Source organism: Lolium perenne, chromosome 6, assembly GCF_019359855.2.
Source record: "Lolium perenne isolate Kyuss_39 chromosome 6, Kyuss_2.0, whole genome shotgun sequence".
Taxonomy (NCBI): Eukaryota; Viridiplantae; Streptophyta; class Magnoliopsida; order Poales; family Poaceae; genus Lolium; species Lolium perenne.
Window position 1 is genome coordinate 19,749,781 of NC_067249.2, and position 13,043 is coordinate 19,762,823.

General features: G+C 44.2%; 1 protein-coding gene across 1 annotated transcript; it reads left to right on the plus strand.

Moving 5' to 3' along the window:
* The first annotated feature begins 4,334 nt into the window (after positions 1 to 4,334).
* LOC127308688 (putative F-box/LRR-repeat protein At3g59160) lies at positions 4,335 to 7,291 on the plus strand. Its single transcript, XM_051339581.2, has 5 exons — positions 4,335 to 4,394; positions 4,485 to 5,409; positions 5,565 to 5,726; positions 5,817 to 5,970; positions 6,946 to 7,291. The coding sequence occupies exons 2-5, from the start codon at positions 4,516 to 4,518 to the stop codon at positions 6,960 to 6,962; spliced, it is 1,227 nt and encodes a 408-aa protein (XP_051195541.1). The 5' UTR covers positions 4,335 to 4,394; positions 4,485 to 4,515; the 3' UTR covers positions 6,963 to 7,291.
* The last annotated feature ends 5,752 nt before the right edge of the window (positions 7,292 to 13,043 follow it).

Sequence of the window (13,043 nt, forward strand, 5' to 3'; positions counted from 1 at the left end):
CATAGGCAATGCTTGAACGATTAGTTGGCGTCAGGGTTGCAATACGAAGAAATGAGGTGCAAGTTCAAGATGAGTCAACTCGAAGAGCTCACATGCTTGAAGCTTGCCATTCATATGTGCTCATGGATATGGGAAGATGCACAAAAGAAGAAGTTCTCCTATAGTGGATTATGGAGGAGCAATCCGCAAGACATCAAGCAAGCACAATCAAGAACGGTGTTCCATTCTTGTTGCGGTCAAGATCATCATCATCGAGCTAAAGTGGAAGCGCAATTTTAAGGTTTGCTCTTGATAGAGTTTCTTTTTACCGGTCTCGTGGTTTAGTTGGGAGACCGGTTAATAGGATAGTGGTCGTTCTATCAAGGGGCTCTCGAGTGAGTAACTCGATCGTATCGTTCCGAGTGCGGTCAAACATTTGCATCCTTGCATTATCTTTCTTGGCTGTATTTGGATCTTATCCATGTGGTGTTTTAGAACTTGTGGTTATTTTCATGACAAGCTCTAGTTCATCAAAAATGGATTTCGGGTTTAGCACTTGTTGTGTTTTCGATATCGGTGATTTTCCCGGTTTCTCGTACTGAGAGGTTTCACTCTAAAAATAATAGAAAATCATCCCCAACTAGTATCCATATTTTCACTCTTTGTTGGGGTAGCTCTTATCTTCCTCTTTCCAACAAAATTGGTTTCATGTCGATCGGAGTTTCCAAACTCTAGTTGTTGATTTTCTAAATTTTCCCAAAGAGAGGAGTTTGGGCTGGCCGGTAGTACCGCACGAGCACGGACGGTTGTACAGCCCGAGGTACCGCCCAGGATACCTGAAATATGCCAAACTTACAGTACCCTCGCGACCGCGGCCGGTACCGCGGGCGGCCTCTTCCCCACACGGCCACCCCAACGGGCAGATTTTTGGGGCCGCCTTTTTAAGTCATTTCTCTCTCTCTCTTTGGCTTGCTTCTTCTTCCTCCTCCTCTCTCTCAAGCTCACCACCATTGTTGTTGACTTTTTGTGAGCTTGATCTCTCTCCCCAACCAATGATTCTTGCATCTATTTGAGAGAAAGGTTGAGGAGATCTAGATCCACACTTTGACCAAGCCAAATCAACTCTTTGTGAGTGAATCTTTGGGATCTAGATCTTGGAGAACTTTGTGTTCTTATTTTGTTCTTCATCTCTTATTCCCCCAATAGCTTTAGTAGCTTTGTTGTAATTTGAGAGTGAATGATTTGGGCATCTTTGTGGTGTTCTATCCATTGCATTTGGTGCATCGGTTTGACTTCTCCGCGGTGATACATGTAGGTGAAAGTTCGTGAGATATTCACTTCAGGAGCTTGTTCCTCTTGGGTATTTGGACCCTAGACAGCTTAGTGGTCTTTTGGGGACTCCAATTAGGTTTTGGAGATTCTTCAAGGGCAAGGCCTTTGTGGTGATTTATTGGGAGCCTCCAATTAAGTTGTGGAGATAGCCCCAAGCTTTGTGCAGGTTCGGTGACCGCCCTAAGGTTCCATAGTGGATCGAGGACATCCCTTTTGGTGGGAATTCTCGAGGATAATACGGTGACCCTTGTGCGTTTGAAGTGACTTGTCCTCCACACCGCTCCAACGGAGAGTAGCACTCGCAAGAGTGTGAACTTCGGGATGCATCGTTGTCTCCGCGTCACTTCGGTTATTCTTATACCCGAGCTCTTTACTTATGCACTTTACTTTGTGATAGCCTTCGTGCTTTAAGTTATATATCTTGCTATCACGTAGTTGCTTGAGTTGCTTAGCATAAGTCGTTGATGCACATAGGTGAACCCTAGTTATATAGGTTTTGTGCTTGACAAATTAAACGCTAGTTTTATTCCGCATTTGTTAAGCCATATTCGTAAAAAAATTAAACCGCCTATTCACCCCCCTCTAGGCGGCATCCATGTCCTTTCACCCCTGATTCTTGCAAATTTTAAAGCCGTTGCATACCAATTCCATAAATTACTTCTGGAATGCTGAAGTTGGAAGAAACTGTATGAACAAACCAACGAGGTTATCGCATGATTTGACTTGCAAGATGTTTATTCCCCAACTCTTCTGAAGTTCATGGAGATAAAACTATTTATTTAGAGGCAATATGCTTAGTGATATTGCTCTCGATGTATCATATTTGTATCTATGCAACACAAGCAACATTATCTATGAAGATAATGGCCGATGATTCAAGAGAACCAATACCACATGACTCATGCATGTTGTTTATCATTCTGTAAAGTTACACGTGTTAACACGACTTTGTATTTTAGAATGATTGGTAGGTGTAGTCACCGGAGTCTATTTCGAAGACATCAATGGAGTGACGCTTCTACCAGCCAATAAACTTTGCCATGTGAAGGAGGATCCGGCCTTGGCCCCTGCATTTAAAATATCTCCTTGAGGAAAATACTTTGCTCTTAAGATCGTAGCACAAAAAGAATTTGGTTCAGTAATAAGACGCCAAACCTGCTTTGCAAGCTTTGCTAGGTTGAAAGAATGAAAATCTTTAAATCTCATACCTCCTTCAATTTTGGGTAGCACAATTTTCACCACGCAAACCAATGCATCCTTTTACTATTCTAATCATCACCCCACTGGAATTGTGCTATATCATCAATCATTCTTTTGCAAACACCAATTGGAATATGAAAAACCGACATGGCATACACTGAAATGGCTGGAGCAACAACTTTCAATAAATGTATTTACCACTAATTGATAGTTGTTTCTCCTTCCATCCATTTATCTTCTGGATAACCCTTTTAACGAGATGGATAAAGAAATCACTCCTATCAGCCCCCACTAGAGCCGGGAGACCAAGATACTTATCAGATAAAGCTTATGTATCTATGTGGAGTGTCACACAAATTTATGCTCTAATAAGCACATTGGTATTTGGAGAAAAGTAGATGCTTGACTTAGCTAAACTTGCCAACTGGCCCGAGTTTGCACAATAGGTATCCAACACTTGATGTAAGGAAGTTGCATTGTGCGTGTACGCCTTCATGAGAATAAGAGAACCATCAACGAAAAGTAAATGTGAAATCGATGGTGTATTTCTGCACACCCTTATCCCATTGGTGCCACCAACTTCTTCTTCATGCAACAAAAGGCTAGAAAGACCTTCTGCACATAAAAAGGAAAAAATATGGAGAGAGGGGATCTCCCTGACGGAGACCCCAAGTAGTTTTACCTCCACATTTATTGATGGTAGTCACACACTCATAGACCATCAAAACATTGTCCATAATAAGATGCCCCAGAATAAAAGCACTTTTCATGGGGAGATAACTTTCGGGAGAACTCCTTTTAACCATGCCGTCAACATCTTGGAGATTATTTTGTAAATCACGTTGCATAGTCTTATTGGCTAGATCCGTTCATTTTGTCTCATGTGCTCTCTTAGGCTTAGCATCATGTTACTTCCCTACCATTAATGACTATATTTTAGTAAACGTGCACTATTTTGAATGACTTTTTGCCGTATTTTGTTCCTGGTGACAACATAGTCACAATATGCTTGATCTTAGGAGTTATTGTCGGGCTCCTCTGAATCCTATAAAACAAGCCTCCTGGTGAGAACATAGTTACAATATGCTTGATCATAGAAGGAGTCATCGTCAGGCTATTCCCTCTAAATTCCTATAAGACAAGCCTTTATCTTTCAAAGTTTTGTAGCCACAGAGGTGCCTTTATTGTAATTTCTAGTTCGATTATTGCGTGCAGTTCTTTGGCAGATAGTTTGAATAAATCGGGTTGCGCTATGTTTTGGTTCGTGAGCTCTTGCAGTCATCAGCGAGACACCCTCATTAGAGATGATACTTTCATCCACGCCGAGGGAGGTCTTTAATGGTGCCATAGGAAACTTGTTTCGGGCACGATAAATGAGAAGAAACCTTGTTGTTTGTCACATGGCATTGTCTGGGGAGAAGCTAATACACATATGTAGTTAGTTTGCCGATTGTTGGATCACTTGTGTCGACTGAGTAAATGCTGATGTATTACCCTACGGACGGTGCCAAAAAGAAACTTAATCGAGAATCCATACTATCTGGAATTTGATTTATGTACAGATTTCAATATCTGAAAATTTATTTATTTGATTTAATATATCGTCGTAGCAATGGACGCGCTTTGTGCTAGTAATAATTGTAGATCTTTATCGTGATCTGACGTTCTCTACTATGTACTCTCTCCGGTCGAGTTTAATCGACGCGGAGAATGACCTGTGTATGCATGTATCTTACTGCTGGGGCCTGCGTTAATTAAATCCGGACAGAGGCAGTAGTGCATTAATGTAATAATTATATCGCAGATTTTCATCGTACGGATAATTTTGTATCCTAAATTTTCTCGTCTTCCTCGCGACTGGACTTTATCGGCGGCCAGGTGAGGTGAGGGTCCGGTGCTCCGCCGCCCATCCAATATTCCAATTCTTTCCACAATTCCACCCTTGCGTCGTCTAACCTTTTGTTGCCTCGCAGCCCCGGCCACGGCCGTCGCCAGTTCGACGGAATGCCTCCTAAGAAGAAGCGCAAGAGTCCACCGCCGGTGAGCGTCGCGGACCGTATCAGCGCCCTCCCCGACAGTCTCCTCCACCACGTGCTCTCCTTCCTCCCAGCGCAGGCCTCCGTACGGACGTGCGTGCTTGCTCGGCGCTGGCGCCACCTCTGGAGGTCCACCACAGGCCTGCGCATCGTCGGCCTTGATGACGAGGTGGAATTAGATGTTGAAGATCTCCGGAAGTTCGTGGACCATCTGCTGATCCTGCGTGAGCGCACCGACCTACACTCTGTCGAGATCAAATTCAATGAATTCTGTGAGGAAGACCAGCCATATGTGAAAACATGGGTCCGTTTCGCTTTGATGTGCAAAGTTCGCACGCTCACCCTTCATGTCGGTGCCTCTGAATATCTCGACCTAGACGACCTGCCTCTTGTCTCTCGGCATCTGAGAACATTAGACCTTGATGGTGTAGGCCTACAAGAGACCTTCCTTGATTTTGGTAGCTGTCCAGTATTGCAGGATCTGAAGATGAGTCATTGCGACATCAATGCTTGTAGGATATCCTCCCATTCCCTAAAGCATTTGACCATCTATTGCTGCCACAACCACTTCGATTGCCGGATCCATGTTTCTACTCCGTGCCTTGTCTCTCTGGAACTTAGTCATTTTTCTGGTAGAACACCGTTTCTTGAAAACATGGCGTTGCTAGAGAGTGCACATGTGTATCTTAGCGATTACTGCCAAGATGTCTGTTTGAATTATGACTCTGGTGTTTTCTGTGGAGCTAATAATAATGCATGTAAGAATTGTGTTCCTATTGAAGACGATTGCAGCAGAGAATATGTTCTTCTGGGTGGTATCTCAAATGCTAAACACCTGAAGTTGCTACCTGAGAGTAAAACGGTATGACACCCATCTTAAAATCCTTTATGTTATGCCCTTTTTGTGATTCAATATCTACATTGTTGCTGGACATAAGGGAAAAACAGATTACATATGCATCATCCACATTCTCTAGTGGCTAGTTGATTTGCTTACTTTTTGTATTTTCTTTCCAGTTCATTTTCGCAAGAGATTTAAAACACTGCCCTACATTTACCAAGTTAAAGACTTTGTTGCTCAATGAGTACTGGTGCGAGGGTCCTGATTTGGATCCGCTAGCTTGCATTCTGAAAAATTCACCAGTTTTAGAGAAGCTCACTCTTCAACTTTTTTCCACGGTATAAATCTTCTAATTGCACAATTGCTGCAATGTTAAAGTTAGTTATTATCTATTGTCCATCTTGGTTAAATGTTATTTCTTACCGTAGGGACCAAATCATAAAGTGGTAATCAAAGGAAGCTATAGTTCAATGGAGAGACCATCTGCAATATCTGAGCACCTTAACATGGTTGAAGTCAAGTGTAATGTGATCGACGACAAAATTCTTAAAGTTTTGAAGTTCCTGACTACATTCAACATACGTAAGCTGACTAATAACACTTTTCTTGCTCTTTATATATTGAAATTAGCTTTCATATGTGGGGAATAAACTACAAATGCAGCAGTGAATAAGAAACTTCTGAATTATGTAGCAAGGGCAGTGTGTAGAGATACCAAATTACTTTGGCCATGAAAAATCTTGACCACTTCTGGTGAGACGTAAAAAGAAAAACAGTTTAATAGTTCTTAATAAATGTCTGAATCGTTTAGTTCATAGTCTGCAGTAATACGATAGTTTTACTCATTATGTTGTCAATCAGTTGGTGCTAACCAATAATAGTTTTTATAGGCTCACTAGATCTGAGCAGCTTTTTGCCCTGGGCTAATTATTTGTACTGGTTTGCTTGTGATTACAGAACTAAATAGTTCGCCATTTTTGTGGTCTTTCCTGGGAAGTATTTACAGGTTACATAACATATAACATGTCTAGTAGTGCATGTCGTGACTGCCTGTTTCACATTTCGTTTGCCTTTAAGCTACGTATGACACTTTCTGCAATCTCTTTTGGTAGCTGTTTAGTTAAATGTTTTTTTCTGTCAGATCATCAGACAGAAATGGCCGTACCAATTACTCCCTGCGCTCCTAAAATTAAGGCGTACTTTATTTCTTGAAGAAAAGTCTTTGACCAACAATTGCTTAAGGTTTTATGACATGAAATTTGTGTCACTTGATTAGTTTTCAGAAGTACTTTTATGATACTGGTTTTGTATCACATAAATCACATAGTAAAAGAGTAGTTGTTGGTCACAAACAAAATACGCCTTAATGAACTGAGCACAGTGATTATAAACAAAGTATATTCCCAAATTCAAGTTCATATATGTTTTGAAAATTGTGTCTCCTTCATACTTACCTAACTCTATTCCAGTATCTTTATTTTCCTTGTCAAGTAACCGAGATGTGTTTGCCAATGCAGATACAGCAAGCTCTTACATTGTCCTTTCATTTGTGTTCAGGATTCGGTTTCGTGTAAGGGCGAGAAGATGTGGGCTGCCGATGGATCTGCAATCCCTGGGCTAGAAATACGAGGCCTAAGCATATATGGTGCGACTATGCTTCCGTCCTTTTTTGCTGGTGCATCTTAATTCCACTCAGAAAAACGGTGTAGAATCCGTGATTTAGCTTTACCGTATCATGTAGCAATTTATATTACACCTCTGGTTCATCTGAATTGTTTCAGCTCTATTACTCGGTAGCACTCTCAGCGTATCCTGTAATTTCTGCTGCACTTGTGGTTCTTGCTGAATTTATTCAGCTCCTGGACTGGTTAGACAATATTTGCTTTGTGTTTATTTTGCCTCATGTGCCTAGATTTGGACTGGATACATCGATCTGCTGCTTGTTCGATGCTTTGCCAACCCAGACAAAACTGAAAACGAGCTACAGTTCTGGACGTATGTTACCGGCAGCAGAAAGCCCGATACACTGTACTCCTGCATGGTGCCAGTGCTTCTGTGGATCATGTTATCAATCAGAAAGTTTAAATCCTCTTATTCCGCAAAAAGAACCATTCTTTGCCGCTGAAGAATGGCCGTGGCAAGTTTTTTTTTTTTAACACCGTCGCCGCGGGTCCGTTTGATCTCCAAATCTTTTACTCCGTAGAGCACATCATTCGGGGCTCCAAAACAAATAAGTGACCCATGGACTCATGGACCAATCTCCCTAATGAGTCCCTGAGGTAGATTTGTGTGTCGTTGACGATGATGTCTCGATGTTGAAGACCTTATCGTTCGGAATAAAACTCTCGCTGCCCTATTTCAGTTTTGGTATGGTTGCGTGGCTATCATCAAGGAGCATGTGGTTTTCTTGTTTTGTTTTGTAGATCTTTGGCTCTCGATCGGGTGAATTGTTGTTCAATTCTTCGACCTATGAAGCATGTACAGCTTGATTTGCAAGGGTGAGTTCAGCAATTTTAGATCCTCACCCTATTGGTTTTTGTAGACTTCTTTTACCAATAATGTCACGTTAGAATCTAGAGACGTGGAAACTCGAAAATGAACTAGAGATGGCCATCTCGAGAAGACATTAGAGCATCTCCACCGGGAAGCCCTAAATCGTTGCCGGCAGCAATTTGGAGAGTCTAGAGAGAGAAACTACTCACATTGATGGTTCCAATAAAAATCCACGTCATCACGAGCCTAGTAAAAACGCCAGCGCGCCCAAAGGAACCCTATACGAAGGGAAGCCATCGGGCGCGCCGGCGACACATGCAGCAAAACTCCACGTTTGATACCAACCAACAAGCCCACCCATCAGCCTCTAAATTCCCATCTACCTCTCTTTTCTCTCTCCTTTCTTCCACCAACATCACGAATTTTGCCATTGCTCCAAATCCCCACCTACTCCAGCCGCCGCGAAGGCCGACGATGACATCTCCTAGTGCCCCTCCTTGCTCTTCTCCGCCGCTGTCGACGGCAACCTCCCTGGTGGAGTGTCCGCTGTTGAAGTATATCCTCTATACATTGTAACATTACACTGTAACTAACCTAACTAGAGTGTAGGAGGAACTAGTCCACCGGTAGTGGCCGCTTTGCACGGCACACGATCTCCATGGATCGTCCCTACATATTGTAAACCCCAACTGATCAACATACGATGTGTGATGTGTGTGCGAGAACAATTCTAGTGTTCAGTTTGGTATCAGAGCGCCAGTTCCTCTCCTCTCCTCTTCTTCCCCATGGTCGACGATGAGCTTCCTCTCACCGGTCACCTAGCCAACGCCTCTATTCAGCTTCTTCCCTCCCCTCCCACTACCAACGGCATCGGCATCCAGCGGTACATCAAGTTCAAGTTAGACACAGCCGCGAGCAACTACAACAAATGGCACAATTTCTTCCTTTTCGTCCTCACCAAGTACGACGCCCGAGATCATGTCAGGCAGGAGACCTCGCCTCACCTCGCCACCGCTGAGTGGCGGGTCACAGACGTAGACATCGTCATGTGGATCTACACCAAAATCTCTGATGAGCTGCGGGACGTCATCCTCACCGCCGACATCACCGCGTACACGGCCTGGCAAGCCCTCAAGTCCTTCTTCATCGACAACGCCTCCGGCCGCGAGATCTACCTCAACAAGGCGTTTCATGGAGTGAAGCAGGGCGACATGACGGTGGTGGCCTACTGCCGCAAACTCAAGGGGATCGCCGACGTCGGGGCCGCCGTCACCGACAAGAAGCTCACCATGCGCCTGATCGACGGCCTCGACAAACGCTTCAAGGGGCAGCAGGAGATCCTTGAAGGGGACGTGCCGTTTCCCACCTTCATGCAAGCGCAGTCTCGGCTCCAACTTGCCGAACAGAAGATCGCCTCCCATGCGTCCGAGCCGCCGCAGATCTGCACGTCAACAACAATGGCGCCTCCAGTTTCCATTTTAACGGGAATTTCTACACCTGCGGCGCACCGGGCCACATGGCCAGGGACTGCCAATCCAGTGGCGGCGGCTCGCAGCCCAATCGCAGTGGCGGCCAGCAGCATGGTCGCGGCGGTGGCCCTCAGGGCTACGCACATAACCCCTACAGCGGTGGTTATCAGGGCTACGGCTCACACAGCTACAATCGTGGCGGCCTCAATGGACGAGACCGTGGCCGTGGGCGCGGGCGTGGCGACGCTGGCCGCAGCTACCACCAAGGCTATGCAACCAGTATGGCTACGGAAACTAGCATCAAGGAAATGGCGGCCCTCCTGCGTACGGCGGCCCTCCTGCTAGTAGAGGCTCTGGCCAAGTTGATACTTGTAACTCCAAGAGGGAGTATTTATACTCGATAGTGGGTTCATGCCTCCATTAAATCTGGGACAGTGACAGAAAGTTCTAAGGTTGTGGATGTGCTGTTGCCACTAGGGATAAAACATCAATGCTTTGTCTAAGGATATTTGTGTTGATTACATTACGCACCATACTTAATGCAATTGTCTGTTGTTTGCAACTTAATACTGGAAGGGGTGCGGATGCTAACCCGAAGGTGGACTTTTTAGGCATACATGCATGCTGGATAGCGGTCTATGTACTTTGTCGTAATGCCCGATTGAATCTCACTCTACTCATCATGATATGTATGTGCATTGTTATGCCCTCTTTATTTGTCAATTGCCCAACTGTAATTTGTTCACCCAACATGCTATTTCCTATTGGAGAGACACCACTAGTGAACTGTGGACCCCGGTCCATTCTTTTACATCTGAATACAATCTACTGCAAACATTGTTCTTTACTGTTCTTCGCAAACAAACATCATTTTCCACACCATACATTTAATCCTTTGTTTACAGCAAGCCGGTGAGATTGACAACCTCACTGTTAAGTTGGGGCAAAGTATTTGGATTGTGTTGTGCAGGTTCCACGTTGGCGCTGGAATCCCTGGTGTTGCGCCGCACTACACTCCGTCACCAACAACCTTCACGTGCTCCTTGACTCCTACTGGTTCGATAAACCTTGGGTTCTTACTGAGGAAAAACTTGCTGTTGTACACATCATACCTTCCTCTTGGGGTTCCCAACGGACGAGTGCTTTACCGTCACAAGGAAGCTACTTTCTGGTGTCGTTGCAATCCAACACCCACGTCAGCAGACCCCTATGGCTTCTCTGTGATGGATTTGGCAACGGGAACACTTCTTCTGAGGTCCAGTAGCAGCGGCGACTTGTACCCTTTCTATGGTGACTCCATGTTTCCAGCAGGCGCCCTTTCTGTCACCACCACCCGAGACTTATGGCACCCACGCCTTGGCCATCCCAGTGCTGATAGTCTTTCCAAACTTTCTGAATTTCTTCCATCATGTAATAACACTCCTAGATCATCCTCGCTTTATGAGGCATCTCAATTAGGCAGGCAACCTAGATTACCATTTTCTTCTTCCTCTAGCTTCACTACCGCCCCATTTCAGCTTATTATGTCATCGTGGTGAACAGACAGATGCCATGGGATGGCTTGAGTTGGGGCCGAATGTGCGCTAGAGGATTGATACGTCTCAAAGGTATGTATAATTTCTTATGTTCCATGCTACTTTTATGATGATACTCACATGTTTTATACACATTATATGTCATATTTATGCATTTTCCGGCACTAACCTATTAACAAGATGCCGAAGAGCCAGTTGCTGTTTTCTGCTGTTTTTGGTTTCAGAAATCCTAGTAAGGAAATATTCTCGGAATTGGACGAAATCAACGCCCAGGGTCCTATTTTGGCACGAAGCTTCCAGAAGACCGAGGGGGAAAGGAAGTGGGGCCACGAGGCGCCGCCACAACAGGGCGGCGCGGCCCAGCCCCTGGCCACGCGGCCCTGGTGTGTGGGGCCCTCGTGTGGCCCCCCGCGTTGCCCTTCCGCCTACTTAAAGCCTTCGTCGCGAAACCCCCAGTACCGAGAGCCACGATACGGAAAACCTTACTGAGACGCCGCCGCCGCCAATCCCATCTCGGGGGATTCAGGAGATCGCCTCCGGCACCCTGCCGGAGAGGGGAATCATCTCCCGGAGGACTCTACACCGCCATGGTCGCCTCCGGATTGATGTGTGAATAGTTCACCCCTGGACTATGGGTCCATAGCAGTAGCTAGATGGTTGTCTTCTCCTCATTGTGCTATCATTGTCTGATCTTGTGAGCTGCCTATTATGATCAAGATCATCTATCTGTAAAGCTACATGTGCGTTTGTTGGGATCCGATGGATAGAGAATACTATGTTATGTTGATTATCAATCTATTACCTATGTGTTGTTTATGATCTTGCATGCTCTCCGTTATTAGTAGAGGCTCTGGCCAAGTTTTTGCTCTTAACTCCAAGAGGGAGTACTTATGCTCGATAGTGGGTTCATGCCTCCACTAAATCTGGGACAGTGACATAAAGTTCTAAGGTTGTGGATGTGCTGTTGCCACTAGGGATAAAACATTGATGCTATGTCCGAGGATGTAGTTATTGATTACATTACGCACCATACTTAATGCAATTGTCTGTTGTTTGCAACTTAATACTGGAAGGGGTTCGGATGATAACCTGAAAGTGGACTTTTTAGGCATAGATGCATGCTGGATAGCGGTCTATGTACTTTGTCGTAATGCCAATTAAATCTCACAATACTCATCATGTCATATATGTGCATTGTCATGCCCTCTCTATTTGTCAATTGCCCAACTGTAATTTGTTTACCCAATATGCTATTTCTTATGGGAGAGACACCTCTAGTGAACTGTAGACCCCGGTCCATTCTTTTACATTGAATACAATCTACTGCAATATTGTTTCTACTGTTCTCTGCAAACAATCATCATCCACACTATACATCTAATCCTTTGTTACAGCAAGCCGGTGAGATTGACAACCTCACTGTTTCGTTGGGACAAAGTACTTTGGTTGTGTTGTGCAGGTTCCACGTTGGCGCCGGAATCCCTGGTGTTGCGCCGCACTACATCTCGCCACCATCAACCTTCAACGTGCTTCTTGGCTCCTACTGGTTCGATAAACCTTGGTTTCTTACTGAAGGAAAACTTGCTGCTGTACACATCATACCTTCCTCTTGGGGTTGCCAACATCACAAGAAAGCTACTACGTCCACATCAACTGTGCGCAAGCAGCTAATTTTCTGGCGCCGGGGAGATCAAGACACGCTGCAAGGGGAGTCTTCACAATCCAATCTCTTTACTTTGTTTTTGTCTTGCTTTATTTTATTTACTACTTTGTTTGCTGCACTAAATAAAAAAAAATAGTTGCTAGTTTACTTTATTTACTATCTTGTTTGCTATATCAAAAACACAAAAAAAATTAGTTACTTGTATTTACTTTACTTAGTTCATCATGTTTCCTCCTAATTTTATTCTTAAAGATGTACCGGTAGGCCGAGGATCTATCCTTGGGAAAGATAATATAGAAGATTTTTTCACTCATATTAGTACGGTTGAAGATTTTGAAGATAGACACTTGGTAGAACTTGCTCCTACTTATGAAATTGCTGTTGCTTCTTTAGTACACGCATTAGAAGCTAGATTTGTTAATCTTAATCCCGTAATTCAACATATGTTTCTTACACTAAGTGATATGGAAGAAGGAGAAAATTTTGTATTAGAAA

Coding starts and splice junctions, on each gene's coding strand:
- LOC127308688 (XM_051339581.2), top strand. CDS start 4,516: ATGCCTCCTAAGAAGAAGCGCAAGAGTCCACCGCCGGTGAGCGTCGCG. Junction 5,410..5,564: donor TGCTACCTGAGAGTAAAACG/GTATGACACCCA, acceptor TTTTCTTTCCAG/TTCATTTTCGCAAGAGATTT. Junction 5,727..5,816: donor CTCTTCAACTTTTTTCCACG/GTATAAATCTTC, acceptor TTCTTACCGTAG/GGACCAAATCATAAAGTGGT.